This window comes from Bombina bombina, chromosome 12 (assembly GCF_027579735.1).
Source record: "Bombina bombina isolate aBomBom1 chromosome 12, aBomBom1.pri, whole genome shotgun sequence".
In the NCBI taxonomy this organism is placed as follows: Eukaryota; Metazoa; Chordata; class Amphibia; order Anura; family Bombinatoridae; genus Bombina; species Bombina bombina.
The window spans coordinates 76,330,493-76,348,153 of NC_069510.1; the positions used below are offsets into that span (position 1 = coordinate 76,330,493).

At 40.5% G+C, this 17,661-nt stretch overlaps 1 protein-coding gene across 1 annotated transcript in view; it reads left to right on the plus strand.

The window, feature by feature from the left end:
* LOC128642779 (multidrug and toxin extrusion protein 1-like) overlaps positions 1-17,661 on the plus strand; it is a 585,931-nt gene that overhangs the window by 213,570 nt on the left and 354,700 nt on the right. The window contains exon 6 of the mRNA XM_053695580.1: positions 15,679-15,721. Coding sequence (XP_053551555.1) covers positions 15,679-15,721 — 43 coding nt within the window. The remainder of the gene's footprint in view (positions 1-15,678; positions 15,722-17,661) is intronic.

Genomic DNA, 17,661 nt, shown 5'->3' on the forward strand with positions numbered 1-17,661 from the left:
TTACAGTGGGATCAACGCCATCTGCAGTCTAGTGCCATTGTTGATACCGGAGCTTATGGGAACTTTATCAATATTGCCATTGTAAATACAAATAAAATACCCTGTGTGTTGAAGCAGAATCCAGTTGCCATTCGTGTTATTGATGGTACATCTATAGCAAGTGGTCCTATCACTCATCAAACTATTCCTATTTTGCTTGTAACACCCTGTGGTCACTCTGAGTACATTGAATTTGATGTATTACCTTCCCCACTATTCCCCATCATCTTAGGTATCTCTTGGTTTAAAAACATCAACCTACTGTAGATTGGCAATCCCTTCAGGTTTCTTTTATGTCATCATATTGTAAACATTCTTGTTACTCCACACAGGCTCTCCTGGAAACTACTGTCCCTGAACAACACATCACATTTGAATATCAAGATTTTGCTGACGTTTTCAGTAAAGTAGAGGCTGAATCGTTACCTCCACATCGGGATTATGATTGTCCCATCGACATTAAACCAGGGTCTACTATTCCCTATGGTCGTCTTTACCCCTTATCCGCTCCAGACCTTGAACATCTTAAAGGATATTTAGAAGAAAACCTTCGCAAAGGCTTCATACGACCCTCTACCTCCCCTGCGTGAGCTGCAATGTTCTTTGTGAAGAACAAGGATGGTTCCCTTCGACCTATCATCGACTATAGAGATCTGAATCAACGAACAATAAAAAACCCTCTCCCTCTCATTCCGGAATTAATAGAGCATCTCCGGGAGGCTAAGATTTTCACGAAGCTGGATCTTCGAGGTGCATACAACCTCATAAGAATACGTGAGGGGGATGAGTGGTTAACCGCTTTCCGTACCAGGTACGGGTTATTTGAATACCTCGTCATGCCTTTTGGGCTCTGCAATGCCCCTGGAACTTTTCAACACTTTATCAATAACATATTCAGAGATCTGTTGGACGTTTATATTGTCATTTATCTCGATGACATTCTCATCTACTCAAAAACCTATGATGACCATATATCCCATGTCAGAGAAGTGTTGACCAGATTGAGAACACACCGTTTGTATGCAAAACTCGAGAAATGCCAATTTCACACCAACACCATTTCATTTCTGGGATATAACATAAGCCCTCTAGGTATAAGCATGCAAGATGATAAAGTACAGACCGTCAGAAATTGGCCTTATCCAAAGACCAGAAAGGATCTTCAAAGATTTCTTGGATTTGCCAATTATTACAGGAAGTTTGTGAAAAATTTCTCTAAATTGGCAAAACCTTTAACGAAACTCACTAGCTCTACAATCCGATTTTCTTGGAATACTGAGGCTGCTCAAGCTTTTGATCTCCTAAAATCCATGGTCACTTCGGCTCCAATACTTCGGTTCCCTGACCCGTCCCTTCAATACATCCTGGAGGTAGATTCTTCCGATTTCGCCTTGGGAGCGATTCTTTCACAAAAATCTTCTCATACAGAGCCATTGCATCCAATAGCTTTCTTTTCTAAGGTACTCAATTCATCGGAGATTAATTACCCTATTGGGGAAAAGGAGCTTTTGGCCATAAAAAGGGCATTAGAGCATTGGAGGCATCTGCTCAAAGGAACTGCTCTCCCCATAATCATATACACAGATCATAAAAATTTGGAGTTTTTACAAACAAACAAAACATTGTCTTCCAGACAGGTTCGATGGAGCTTGTTTTTCACGAGATTTAATTTTCATATTATCGATAGACCTTCCAGTAGAAACGGAAAGGCAGATGCACTCTCAAGGAAAGATGAAAGACCTGCTCAGGCTGATCAAGTAACTTCCATGATTCCATCCAACAAATTCATTGGATTGACACCTTATCTCCTGAAAGCCTTGAAAGATTCTCTTCAGTCAGATCCTGAACTTCCTCAACAGGTTCTAGATTCTAAAGCAGATGGTCTTCTCTATTACAAGGACAGAATTTTTGTTCCAAAAACTCTAAGGGACATTATTCTACAATTACATCATGATACCCCTCTTGCAGGACATCCTGGTTATACAAAGACCTTAGAGAATATCTCAAGACTCTATTGGTGGCCAAATATGTCACAAACCGTCAAATCCTTCATAAAGTCCTGCTCCATTTGTGCCACCTCTAAATCTTCAAGACAACGTCCTTATGGTCTTCTCATGCCTCTTCCTGTTCCACCCCAGCCGTGGCATCATGTGTCAATTGACTTCATTGTTGACCTACCTGTTTCTAATAAGATGAACACCATTTTCGTCGTTGTGGACTTGCTGACCAAGATGGCACATTTTATACCCTTCAACAAATTACCTACTTCAGCAGAAACTGCTCAGCTGTTCATAGATAATATTGTGCGATTACACAGTCTTCCAAAAATCATAACCTCAGACCGTGGCACCCAGTTTACTTCCCGATTTTGGAAGGCTCTATGTTCACTTCTACAACTGGACCACCGATTCTCAACCTCTTTTCATCCTCAGACGAATGGTCAAGTAGAACATGTAAATCAATGGCTAGAACAGTATATACGCTGTTTTTGTTCCTACCAACAAACTGAGTGGTGTTCTAATCTATCCATGGCTGAATTCGCCTTTAATAATTCCATCACTACCTCCACGAAGATGTCACCTTTCCTGGCAAATTACGGGTTTCATCCTCATTCCTACCCAGTCCCTGACTTCGCTAATATCACTTCCACTGATTGTCCTCATGCTAATGATTTCTCAGCAAAGATCCGACAAACTTTCAAGGTCCTACAGGATAACATTCTAAATTCCCAAGAACAACAAAAACGCTATTACAACCTGAGGCGTCGACCAGCACCTGCCTATGCATTGGGTGATTTAGTCTGGTTATCCACCAAAAACCTTAAACTTAAAGTACCAAGTAAAAAACTTGCCGGATTGTTTATAGGTCCTTTTCCGATAACTAAGATTGTGAACCCTAATGCAGTCACTATACAGCTGCCAGACACCTTAAAAGTCCATCCGACTTTCCATGTCTCCCTTCTGAAGCCATATGTCACTATGAGGAGTTCCATCTCTGTCCTTCCGCCTACTACTGTATCACAGTTAGATGAATATGAAGTGGATTCTCTCATTGACTCTCGGATTTGTAATGTTCAACTGGAGTATCTCGTTCACTGGGTCGGATACTCCTCGGATGAAGATTCCTGGGAACCCTCTTGTAACATACATGCTCCAAGGAAGTTGTCGATTTTTCATCGGAGACATCCAGACCGTCCTGGTCCTTGACGTTCTATTCTGTCTCTTGGGGAGGGGGAGATGTCAGGTTTCACCTTACTTACCTGCAGTTCTGCCTAAATCTCCACCCACAAACCCTTTATATCCTGTTCACGCCCTGTTCCTAGTGCTTAGTAAGTTTGTGTGTTGTTAGAGATAGCATCCTGCACTCTAAGCTCCAACTTCCAGTGGATTATTCCATTCCAAAGCATCAGTGAATTTCCAATCACTATCAGCATCAAATCTTATTACCTCTTGATATATTTGACAATTCCTAAAGAGACTTTTTCTCATTCAAGTTGCATCTATCTAATCAGCCTGACCGCTGCACCGCTACATCTCAAACAGATTCTTCAATCTCTCTCCGCAAGTTTCTACACAACAGTTGTTTCAAAAACAATACCTCCAAGGACGCTCAAGTTTCCTTCTGTTTAAAACTTACCAACTTGTAACAATCTCAAGTTTTCCTCTGGTGCTGCATACACGCTAACAGCGTCCTGTGCCGAATACTGCAGAGATACGGTGACGTCACCCGCCGCTTCCTTCCAGCGTGATACACACCTCTCCAGCCTGTCAGTCCTTGATCGCGTGTAGCGATACAGAGCCTCAAGCAAGCTACCGCATTCCCAACTCAAGGTAACACTTCTCCTTCAAACTCAAGCGTTTGCAGTACGAAAAGGGCTGCTTGTGAGAGTAACACTTTGCCACTCTCATTACTCTGAACTTTGCAACTCTGTAGTTATATAAGTTATACTCTTCAGCTTTATTGCTCTCTGCATTAACTCTTCACTTGCTAATTACAGCAACTATCAGCACCATTGTTTTTGCTATATTACAAGTGGAACAAAACAATTATTTAAGGTTTACAATTGTGATCTGGTTAACATCAGGAAAAAACTAAAAGGTTTAAACATCTCCTTTTACAAACGTGACACTCAGAAACCGATAGTGGTCTGGATGAATCGAAATATGAAGATATGCATCCTGTAAGTCTATTTAAGACATGTAATGACCTTGCTGAACAAAAGGCAGAATAGTCCTTAGTCACAATCTTGAAAGGTGGGACTCTTACAAAATGATTCAAAAACTTCAGATCCAGAACTGGTCTGAAAGAATTTTCCTTCGTCGGAACTATGAATAGATTTGAATAAAAACCCAGGCCCTGTTCCAGAATTGGAACTGGTACAATCACTCCTGAAAGCTCTAGATCTGAAACACACTTCAGAAAACCGTGAGCTTTCACAGGATTTGTTGGAACGTGAGAGTGAAAACATCTTCTCACAGGAGGTCTTATTCTGAAACCTATTCGATACCCCTGAGAGACAATATTCTGAATCCAATGATTTTGAATTGAACCTGCCCAAACATCTTAAAATAGTTTCAATCTGCCCCCCACCAGCAGAACTGGATCGAGGGCTGCACCTTCATGCAGTCTTGGGGGCTGGCTTTGGTTTCTTGCAAGGCTTGGATTTATTCCAACTCGAGAATGGCTTCCAATCAGAGCCAGAGTCTATAGGGGAAAGAGTGGTTTTCTGTTCTTTATTCTGACGAAAGGAACGGAACCAATTAGAAGCTTTAGATTTGCCTTTAGACTTTTTATCTTAAGGCAAAAAAACTCCCTTCCCTGAATAATAGTGGAAATAATAAAATCCAACTGGGAACCAAACAAATTATTACCCTGGAATGATAGAAATAGTAACCTAGATTTAGAAACCATGTCAGCATTCCATGATTTCAGCCATAAAGCTCTTCTAGCTAAAATAGCTAAAGACATAGATTTAACATTAATCTTGAAAATATAAAAAATAGCATCACAGATAAAATGATTAGCATGTTGAAGCAAACGAACAATGCTACGCTAATCAGAGTCTTTTTCCCGTTGTGCTAAGCTATCCAACCAAAAAGTTGATGCAGCCGCAACATCAGCCATAGAAATAGCAGGTCTGAGCATATAGCCAGAATGCAAATAAGCTTTCCTTAGATAAGATTCAATCTTCCTATCTAAAGGATCCTTAAAATAGGTACTATCTTCCATAGGAATAGTAGTACATTTAGCAAGAGTGGAAATAGCCCCATCAACCTTAGGGACTTTTTCCCAAAACTCTAATTTAGCCACTGGCAAAGGATACAACTTTTTAAACATTGAAGAAGGAACAAAAGAAGAACCAGGCTTAGACTATTCCTTTGCAATTAAATCAGAAATAGCATCAGGAACAGGAAAAACCTCAGGAGTAGTCACAGGAGGTTTATAGACAGAATTTAAACGTTTACTGGATTTATTATCAAGAGGACCAGACTCCTCAATATCCAAAGTTATTAACACTTCTTTTAACAAAGAACGAATATACTCAATCTTAAAAAGATAAGATGATTTATCAGTGTCAATGTCTGAAGTAGGATCTTCTGAGTCAGAGAGATCCTCATCAGAGGAGGATATATCAGTATGTTGCCGGTCATTACAAATTTCATCAGTATTATGAAAAGTTTTCAAAGACCTTTTACGTTTATTTGAAGGTGGTATAGCAGCCATAGCCTTCTGTATTGCCTCAGCAATATAATTTTTCATATCAACAGGGATATCATGTACTTTAGATGTTGAATGTATGTACAGTATGTATTGGATACTTGTAAAGTGCGGCTAATCACCTGTAAGGGTCTCAAGGCACTGCTCATTTTATCGACCTCGGAAGGATGAAAGGTTGAGTAGACCTCGTCGGGGACCGAACCTGCAACCCTTGCGTTGCTACAGAGCTCAGCCACAGTGCCTTAGCATGCTGGACTATCTGTACGGCTTAACCGAAGGAATAACAGATACTGTACTAGCACTAATAGAAACCTTTTCTGCATGCAAAATCTTATCATGACAACCGTTACATACTACAGCTGGAGATATAATCTCCACTAGATTACAACAGATACACTTAGCTTTGGTAGAACTGTGTTTAGGCAGCATGATTCCTACAGCAGCTTCAGAGACAGAATCAGATTGAGACATCTTGTAAAATGTAAAAAATAAAAAATAACATTAAACAGAAATATCTTATTTTCACATATAGCAGTTTCAGGAATGGGAAAAAAATGCAAATGCTAAAATTGTCAAAAAAACATAATTTATGCTTACCTGATAAATTCCTTTCTTCTGTAGTGTGATCAGTCCACGGGTCATCATTACTTGTGGGATATTATCTGCTCCCCTACAGGAAGTGCAAGAGGATTCACCCAGCAGAGTTGCTATATAGCTCCTCCCCTCTACGTCACCTCCAGTCATTCGACCAAGGACCAACGAGAAAGGAGAAGCCAAGGGTGTCGTGGTGACTGGAGTATAATTTAAAAAATATCTACCTGCCTTAAAAAACAGGGCGGGCCGTGGACTGATCACACTACAGAAGAAAGGAATTTATCAGGTAAGCATAAATTATGTTTTCTTCTGTTAAGTGTGATCAGTCCACGGGTCATCATTACTTGTGGGATACCAATACCAAAGCAAAAGTACACGGATGACGGGAGGGATAGGCAGGCTCTTTATACAGAAGGAACCACTGCCTGAAGAACCTTTCTCCCAAAAATAGCCTCCGAGGAAGCAAAAGTGTCAAATTTGTAAAATTTGGAAAAAGTATGAAGCGAAGACCAAGTTGCAGCCTTGCAAATCTGTTCAACAGAGGCCTCATTCTTAAAGGCCCAAGTGGAAGCCACAGCTCTAGTGGAATGAGCTGTAATTCTTTCAGGAGGCTGCTGTCCAGCAGTCTCATAAGCTAAACGAATTATGCTACGAAGCCAAAAAGAGAGAGAGGTAGCAGAAGCTTTTTGACCTCTCCTCTGACCAGAGTAAACGACAAACAGGGAAGACGTTTGTCGAAAATCTTTAGTTGCCTGTAAATAAAATTTAAGGGCACGAACTACATCCAGATTGTGCAAAAGACGTTCCTTCCTCGAAGAAGGATTTGGGCACAAGGATGGAACAACAATCTCCTGATTGATATTCCTGTTAGTGACTACCTTAGGTAAGAACCCAGGTTTAGTACGCAGAACTACCTTATCCGAGTGAAAAATCAAATAAGGAGAATCACAATGTAAGGCTGATAACTCAGAGACTCTTCGAGCCGAGGAAATAGCCATTAAAAATAGAACTTTCCAAGATAACAACTTTATAACAATGGAATGAAGGGGTTCAAACGGAACACCCTGTAAAACGTTAAGAACAAGGTTTAAACTCCATGGTGGAGCCACAGCTTTAAACACAGGTTTAATCCTGGCCAAAGCCTGACAAAAAGCCTGAATGTCTGGAACTTCTGACAGACGCTTGTGTAACAGAATGGACAGAGCTGAGATCTGTCCCTTTAAGGAACTAGCGGATAACCCCTTTTCTAAACCTTCTTGTAGAAAAGACAATATCCTAGGAATCCTAACCTTACTCCAAGAGTAACCTTTGGATTCGCACCAATATAGGTATTTACGCCATATTTTATGGTAAATCTTTCTGGTAACAGGCTTCCTAGCCTGTATTAAGGTATCAATAACTGACTCAGAAAAACCACGCTTTGATAAGATCAAGCGTTCAATTTCCAAGCAGTCAGCTTCAGAGAAGTTAGATTTTGATGTTTGAAAGGACCCTGAATCAGAAGGTCCTGTTTCAGAGGTAACGACCAAGGTGGACAGAATGACATGTCCACCAGATCTGTATACCAAGTCCTGCGTGGCCATGCAGGCGCTATTAGAATCACTGATGCTTTCTCCTGTTTGATTCTGGCAATCAATCGAGGAAGCATCGGGAAAGGTGGAAACACATAAGCCATCCTGAAGGTCCATGGTGCTGTCAAGGCATCTATCAGGACCGCTCCCGGATCCCTGGATCTGGACCCGTAGCGCGGAAGCTTGGCGTTCTGTCGAGACGCCATGAGATCTATCTCTGTTTTGCCCCAACGTCGAAGTATTTGGGCAAAGACCTCTGGATGAAGTTCCCACTCCCCCGGATGAAAAGTCTGACGACTTAAGAAATCCGCCTCCCAGTTCTCCACTCCCGGGATGTGGATTGCAGACAGGTGGCAAGAGTGAGACTCTGCCCAGCGAATTATCTTCGATACTTCCATCATTGCTAGGGAGCTTCTTGTCCCTCCCTGATGGTTGATATAAGCTACAGTCGTGATGTTGTCCGACTGGAACCTGATGAACCCCCGAGTTGTTAACTGGGGCCAAGCCAGAAGAGCATTGAGGACTGCTCTCAATTCCAGAATGTTTATTGGAAGAAGACTCTCCTCCTGATTCCATAGTCCCTGAGCCTTCAGAGAATTCCAGACAGCGCCCCAACCTAGTAGGCTGGCGTCTGTTGTTACAATTGACCAGTCTGGCCTGCTGAATGGCATTCCCCTGGACAGATGTGGCCGATAAAGCCACCATAGAAGAGAATTTCTGGTCTCTTGATTCAGATTTAGAGTGGGGGACAAATCTGAGTAATCCCCATTCCACTGACTTAGCATGCACAGATGCAGTGGTCTGAGATGTAGGCGTGCAAAAGGAACTATGTCCATTGCTGCTACCATTAGTCCGATTACCTCCATGCATTGAGCTACTGACGGGTGTTGAATAGAATGAAGGACACGGCATGCACTTTGAAGTTTTGTTAACCTGTCCTCTGTCAGGTAAATCTTCATTTCTACAGAATCTATCGGAGTCCCCAGGAAGGGAACTCTTGTGAGTGGAAAGAGAGAACTTTTCTCTTCGTTCACTTTCCATCCATGCGACCTTAGAAATGCCAGTACTATCTCTGTATGAGATTTGGCAGTTTGAAGGCTTGAAGCTTGTATCAGTATGTCGTCTAAGTACGGAGCTACTGAAATTCCTCGCGGTCTTAGTACCGCCAGAAGAGTGCCCAGAACCTTTGTGAAGATTCTTGGAGCCGTAGCCAGTCCGAATGGAAGAGCTACAAACTGGTAATGCCTGTCTAAAAAGGCAAACCTTAGATACCGGTAATGGCTTTTGTGAATCGGTATGTGAAGGTAAGCATCCTTTAAATCCACTGTGGTCATGTACTGACCCTCTTGGATCATGGGCAAAATTGTTCGAATAGTTTCCATCTTGAACGATGGAACTCTTAGGAATTTGTTTAGGATCTTTAAATCCAAGATTGGCCTGAAGGTTCCCTCTTTTTTGGGAACTACAAACAGATTTGAGTAAAACCCTTGTCCTTGTTCCAACCGCGGAACTGGATGGATCACTCCCATTAATAAAAGATCTTGTACGCAGCGTAGAAACGCTTCCTTCTTTGTTAGGTTTGTTGACAACCTTGACAGATGAAATCTCCCTCTTGGGGGAGAGGATTTGAAGTCCAGAAGGTATCCCTGAGATATGATCTCTAACGCCCAGGGATCCTGAACATCTCTTGCCCAAGCCTGGGCGAAGAGGGAAAGTCTGCCCCCCACTAGATCCGGTCCCGGATCGGGGGCCCTCAATTCATGCTGTCTTAGGGGCAGCAGCAGGTTTTCTGGCCTGTTTGCCCCTGTTCCAGGACTGGTTAGGTTTCCAGCCTTGTCTGTAGCGAGCAACAGCTCCTTCCTGTTTTGGTGCAGAGGAAGTTGATGCTGCTCCTGCTTTGAAATTACGAAAGGAACGAAAATTGGACTGTCTAGCCTTGGCTTTGGCCTTGTCCTGAGGCAGGGCATGACCTTTACCTCCTGTAATGTCAGCAATAATCTCTTTCAAGCCGGGCCCGAATAAGGTCTGCCCTTTGAAAGGAATATTAAGCAATTTAGATTTAGACGTAACATCAGCTGACCAGGATTTCAGCCACAGAGCTCTGCGTGCCTGAATGGCGAATCCTGAATTTTTAGCCGCAAGTTTAGTTAAATGTACTACGGCATCTGAAATAAATGAATTAGCTAACTTAAGGAATTTAAGTTTGTGTGTGATGTCATCTAGTGTGGATGATTGAAGTGTCTCTTCCAGAGACTCAAACCAAAATGCTGCTGCAGCCGTGACAGGCGCAATACATGCAAGAGGTTGCAATATAAACCCTTGTTGAACAAACATTTTCTTAAGGTAACCCTCTAATTTTTTATCCATTGGATCTGAAAAAGCACAGCTATCCTCCACTGGGATAGTGGTACGCTTAGCTAAAGTAGAAACTGCTCCCTCCACCTTAGGGACCATTTGCCATAAGTCCCGTGTGGCGGCGTCTATTGGAAACATCTTTCTGAATATAGGAGGGGGTGAGAAAGGCACACCGGGTCTATCCCACTCCTTAGTAACAATGTCAGTAAGTCTCTTAGTTATAGGAAAAACGTCAGTACTCGTCGGTACCGCAAAATATTTATCCAACCTACACATTTTCTCTGGGATTGCAACTGTGTTACAATCATTCAGAGCCGCTAATACCTCCCCTAGTAACACACGGAGGTTCTCAAGCTTAAATTTAAAATTTGAAATGTCTGAGTCCAGTTTATTTGGATCAGAACCGTCACCCACAGAATGAAGCTCTCCGTCTTCACGTTCTGCAAACTGTGACGCAGTATCAGACATGGCCCTTGCATTATCAGCGCACTCTGTTCTCACCCCCGAGTGATCACGTTTACCTCTTAGTTCTGGTAGTTTAGCCAAAACTTCAGTCATAACAGTAGCCATATCTTGTAATGTGATTTGTAATGGCCGCCCAGATGTACTCGGCGCTACAATATCACGCACCTCCTGAGCGGGAGATGCAGGTACTGACACGTGAGGCGAGTTAGTCGGCATAACTCTCCCCTCGTTGTTTGGTGAAATATGTTCAATTTGTACAGATTGACTGTTTTTTAAAGTAGCATCAATACATTTAGTACATAAATTTCTATTGGGCTCCACTTTGGCATTAACACATATAGCACAGAGATATTCCTCTGAATCAGACATGTTTAACACACTAGCAAATAAACAGCAACTTGAAAATACTTTTCAAAGTAATTTACAAATAATATGAAAACGAACTGTGCCTTTAAGAAGCACAGAAAAAAATTATAACAGTTAAAATAATTAAGTTATAGCATCAATCTTTGTCAGAATATACAGTTTTAGCAAAGGATTGTTCCCCTCAGCAATTAAACAACACAACTTTAGCAAAGGTTTAATCCCATTAGCAAAGATAACAATTTCTGAAAGCAGGAAACAAATTACAGAATAAACGTTTTTATCTCAGTCAAACTATAATTCTCACAGCTCTGCTGTGCTGACTGAAATATTTGATGCATAGTAAAAGCGCCCCTCCCCCACACACACAGCAGTGAGGGAGAACAGAAACTGACAGAAAAAAACAGATTTAAGCAACTGCCAAGTGGAAAAATAGTGCCCAAACATTTATTCACTCAGTACCTCAGTAAATGAAAACGATTTTACATTCCAGCAAAAACGTTAAACATAATCTCTAGTTATTAAACAGCTTTATGTCTTTCTTACAGTGTAATTCTAGTGAATTACCATTCTCCCAGAATACTGAAGTGTAAAGTATACATACATGACATTATATCGGTATGGCAGGATTTTCTCATCAATTCCATTGTCAGAAAATAAAAACTGCTACATACCTCTATGCAGATTCATCTGCCCGCTGTCCCCTGATCTGAAGTTTACCTCACTCCTCAGATGGCCGAGAACAGCAATATGATCTTAACTACTCCGGCTAAAATCATAGCAAAACTCTGGTAGATTCTTCCTCAAACTCTGCCAGAGAGGTAATAACACACTCCGGTGTTATTTTAAAATAACAAACTTTTGATTGAAGATATAAAACTAAGTATAATCACCATAGTCCTCTCACACGACCTATCTAGTTGCTGGGTGCAAGAGAATGACTGGAGGTGACGTAGAGGGGAGGAGCTATATAGCAACTCTGCTGGGTGAATCCTCTTGCACTTCCTGTAGGGGAGCAGATAATATCCCACAAGTAATGATGACCCGTGGACTGATCACACTTAACAGAAGAAAAAGCAAATAGCATAGCCCTCTAAGCATAAAGAAGGCAAGGAGTATATAGGAAGTGATGTAAAATAAAACAAAAATTTTTAGCACCAAGTATGACGCACAACGCAAAAGAAAGCTGAGAATTTTTTTGGCGCCAACAAACATCCGGATATGACACAACTTGCATCATAACAAACACACGCCAAACAACCTAGCGTCAAGTAAGACGCAGGAAATTATGAACTTGCATCCTAAAACATGATTCCCAAAACGAAACTGCTGGACTGCAAAGGGAAATACACATAGACCTGACTCATGGCAAATATAAGTAAAATACATACAGTATATTTAAAACTTTATATTAATACATAAAGCGCCAAACTATAGCTGAGAGTGTCTTAAATAATGATACATCCACATTATAGCAAATAGCCAAACCAGTACTGAAAGCTATTAGCAGAGGTAATGATATATAAGAGTATATCGTCGATCTGAAAAGGGAGGTAGGAGATGAATCCCTTACGACCGATAACAGAGAACCCTTGAAAAGATTTCTTGCAAGGAAAACCATAAAATCAAATAGGCGATATTCTCTTCACATCCTTCTGACAAACACTGTACTCTGAAAGGAATTTTCGCTTTAGAATGCTGAGAAGCACTTATCATAGAAGAAATCATAAAAATCAAGCACAAACTTACTTCACCACCTCCATAGGAGGCAAAGTTTGTAAAACTGAATTGTGGATGTGGTGAGGGGTGTATTTACAGGCATTTTGAAGTTTGGGAAACTTTGCCCCTCCTGGTAGGATTGTATATCCCATACGTCACTAGCTCATGGACTCTTGCCAATTACATGAAAGAAAATTGCGTTATTGCACTCTCCATAGCGCTGCCATTATGAGTTACTGAAAAACCTTTTTGTTCTGTGCGTTATGGTGCGTTAAGCTCCATACAGCACAAAATCCAAGGGCTGAGTTTTTGTGCTTGTGCATGCTTTCCCCCATAGACATCAATGGGGAGAGAGTGTTAGAAAAAAAACTAACACCTGCGATTGCGGAATGGAGATCACCGTAATGCAACCCCATTGATGTCTATGGGGAAAAGAAAGTTACGTTTAAACCTAACACCCTAACATAAACCCCAAGTCTAAACAACCCTAATCTGCCACCCCAACACTAATAAAAGTTATTAACCCCTATTCGGCCGCCCCTGACATCGCCAACACTGATAAAAGTTATTAACTTCAATTCCGCCGCCCCCGACATCGCCAACACTAATAAAAGTTATTAACCCCTATTCCGCCACCCCCGACATCGCAGACACTAATAAAAGTTATTAACCCCTATTCACCACTCCCCGACATCGCCAACACTAAAAAAAGTTATTAACCCCTAATCTGCCGCTCCCTGACACTAATAAAAGTTTTAAACTCCTGTCAGTATATTGCCGGGTTATAATACAATATATTTAATAATTATTCTTTAAAACAAACCCCCAATAAAATGTATATACAAAACAAATGAAATTAATGAAAATTCCTAAATTCTTTATATTAGTTAAAATTTATAGACACATTGAATTATATTTATAGGAACCAGGTTATGAATCAAACTATACATGTTTATACTGTTATAATATTCTATACAAAGATCATAAAAATTACCTTATTTACAATAATCTCCCAAATCAGAGTTGCATTTAAATATCACAATGCGATACCAAGGTATGGTTTGTTAACTTCCAGACAAATATACTTAAGCTATTTAGCTCACACATGATTCTATAGAACTCTAATTAAAAACATCAGAAATGATATATGTTATTTGTACAAACAACCAACTCCTATACCAATTTATCTGAGCTGAAATAATTCTTAATTATCTACAATTAAGACAAATTCTAATATATATATATATATATATATATATATATATATATATATATATATGCAAAGATAAATTACTTAGCATTAATGATTAGTTTTAAAATACACAGGGCTATTAAACACAAGTTTAAAATACAAATTGGGCCCTTTTAAATTTACTAACTGCAATTAGACTGTAGCAATAATGAATGTATTTGCTTTAAAAGATCAAATTATATACTTTACCCAAATAAGCAAATCAATGTTTCATATTCCAGAGTTTCTTGTGGGTCATCAATGGAGGGTTTGCTCACAATGTGCACAGGTATAGACTTCAAGAATTGTTAATCTTTCTTTGTTCAAGAAAGTGTCCCCAAAAATGGCAGATAATATGCTTGACACCAAAGCCTATGTATTTTCTCTCCAAAAGTTAATGCTTCTTTCTGTCTGTGTCCTGCATGTATGGGTCTATATCCAAAAGTATAAAGAATCCCTCCTCCTTTTCTTTTTGGATTTGCCCTTCGGATGCTTAGCATTGATTGGTTATTTGGGAGACGCCTCCCTGATTGGCTCATCTGTCCCTGCATGTGTTCCAATAGTTAATTTATTTGGCTGTCATACCAGTTTTAATCCCCTAGGGGACAACCGCAAATGCAGTTTCACCATCAAAAATTTTGCTAACAATTTAATACATCCTTATAAAGTGATTATTTAACATACTATAACTTTTAGCATTAATAAACCTGTCTTGTCAGCATCTATATTTCATTTAGCATAACAGAAAATGTACAATTTGACACCAAACTCCATTATTTTATCAATTTCTATGATAAAATTGAAGATATCCATGTTTATGGCTAATATTCATAGGACATCTTGCTGTCTGTAAAATAAAGAAACAAATGTTGTTAATGGAACTCCCCATTTCTATCTTGGTGGGTGCGCATAGCTGGTAATCTAATAGCCCTAAAAAAATAAAAAAAGTGCCCCTCAAAATAAAAGCATCTCCTAACCTACAATAAACTACCATTAGCCCTTAAAAGGGCCTTTTTTGAAGGGCATTGCACTAAGTTAAACAGCTTTTACCTTAAAAAAATTAGTCCCCCCCTAAAAGTAAACCCCCACCCAACAAAACCCCAAAAATAAAAAAAACCTAAGGGCATTCAGCTCATCCCTAATAAAAAAAAACACCCAAAAAACTTAAAAAAAACCCTAACACTAACCCCATAAAATCTACTCACTGTTCCTGAAGCATGGATATCCATCTTCATCCGGGCGGCAAGAAGTCTTCATCCAGGCGGCGACACCTTCATCAATCCCAGAGACGTCTTCTATCTTCATCTCGGCAGCGCGGAGCAGAGCTATCCTGGAGGGCGATGAGAACCTGCGCGGAGCGTCCTCTTCATACGATCACCGAATTACAATGAAGTTGAATGCAAGGTACCCATTTTTAAATGGCATACCTTGCATTCCTATTGGCTGATTTGATTCTTCAAATTCAAATCAGTCACACTGTTAAATTTGAAACAGTAAAGGGAGAATGCTTATAGTAAAAAATCTGATTGTTTATGCCTTAGCAGCTGCTTCTGAACTTTTTATGTATATAACTTTTTTTTGGTCTGTACATTGCATTTATGTTGGACTGTCATTTTCTTACAGATTGACCCAGATGTATGTACTGATTTCCATACCAGCCCTACCGGTAAGTGTCTTGTGTCCGTACACACAAGGGATATTTAAAGGATATAATGGTCAAAATTGAAATGTGCACGGGTGCATTTCAATTTGAAATAGAATAATTTTTTCCATTAGCAAACATGCTTCTAATAAAAGTTATTACTGTTTTTCTGCAGCATACACACATATTCTGTAAGGGTCTGTGCACCAGTATTGAAGTACCACATCTTTTCAACTTTTTTGGCAGTGGTGTTTTTTGCTTCTGACGATGTAGGGCGAGATTACATATGCGGCGTAGCCGGCAACGCCAGTTTTTAGGTGAAGTGAGCGATCACATATATGGCGCCGCATACAAATGTGGCGGGTATATTTCACCCGTCGCCAGCAGTTTTTACTCCGATAAAATAACATAGAACCGGCGTTGCAAATCGGTATCACATATTCAGCGCAAGGATTTACGCGATGAAAATGGAGAAATTTTACTCCATTTTCACCTTGTCACACATAGGCAGTCAGTGCAAGCCTTGCGCTGAGTATATGAGCACTGTAACTCCCTGGAAGTCTCAACACATGCTCAATATCTACATGTCAACTTCCTTCCCTCATCGCAATAACTAAATAAAATCTATTAACCCCTAATCCGCCAACTCCCACATTGCGAAGTACCTAATAAAGTTTAAACCCCTAAGCCGTCACCCCCCGTAACGCAATAAACCTAAACTATTAACCCCTAAACTGCCATCCCCCTACAATGCAATCTACCTAATTAAACTAGTAACCCCTAATACACCACCCCCCACAACAAAATCTACCTAATCTAAAATTACTGAAAAAAATAAACGAAATTATCCAAAATATTTTCTTTTTAACCTAATCTAATACCCCTATAAAAATAACCCCCCAAAATATAAACACCACCTAATCTAACACTAAACTACCAATAGCCCTTAAAAGGGCCTTTTGTAGGCCATTGCCCCAAAGCGATGAGCTCTTCTACCAAAATAAAGTACAAGTTACCCTCTAAAAGTAAACCCCCCCACCCACAAAACCCACAAAAATAAAAAAAACTAACACTAAAAAAACATAAGCTACCCATTGGCCCTAAAGGGGCAATTGTATGGGCATTGCCCTTAAAAGGGCAATCAGCTCTTTTGCAGGCCATTAAAATAAAAAAGCTCTAATCTAAAAAAAACACCCAAAGAAACTCCCCTAAGTCTAACCCTGAAATAGGTACTCACAATTCCTGAAGTCCGGCAGTGAAGGTCTTCTTCCAGACAGCAACATCTTCATCCAGTGGGGGGACCTCTTCTATCTTCATCCGGAGCAAAGGCGGCACAGAGCGGAGGTTGCCGCGGAGCAGAAACAGCAGCCGTGGAGACATCCAGCGCAGAGGATCCTCTTCATGCGATCACCGCCGCACACTGAAGCTTGAATGCAAGGTACCCGTTTTATATATGTGGTACCTTACATTCCTATTGGCTGAAAATTTCATATCAGCTAATAGGATGAGAGCTACTGAAATCCTATTGGCTGTTCAAATCAGCCAATAGGAATGCAAGGTGCCCCAAATATAAAACGGGTACCTTGCATTCAAGCTTCAGTGTGCGGCGACGATCGCATGAAGAGGATCCTTCATGCCAGTCCTGCTCCGTGTCTGCCGTTCGTGCTCCAAAGCCACCTCCAGTCCGCACTGCCTTTGCTCCGGATGAAGATAGAAGAGGTCTCCACGCTCAATGAAGATGTCGCCGCCTGGAATAAGACCGTTAGCACTGGAATTCAGGAATGGTGAGTACCTATTTCAGGATTAGACTTCAGTTTTTTTTTGGGTGGGTTTTTTCTTTAGATTATGGCTTTTTTAATTGAATGGGCTGCAAAAGAGCTAATTGCCCTTTTAAGGGTAATGCCCATACAAATGCCCCTTTAGGGGCAATGGGTAGCTTAGGTTTTTTTTTTGCGTTAGTTTTT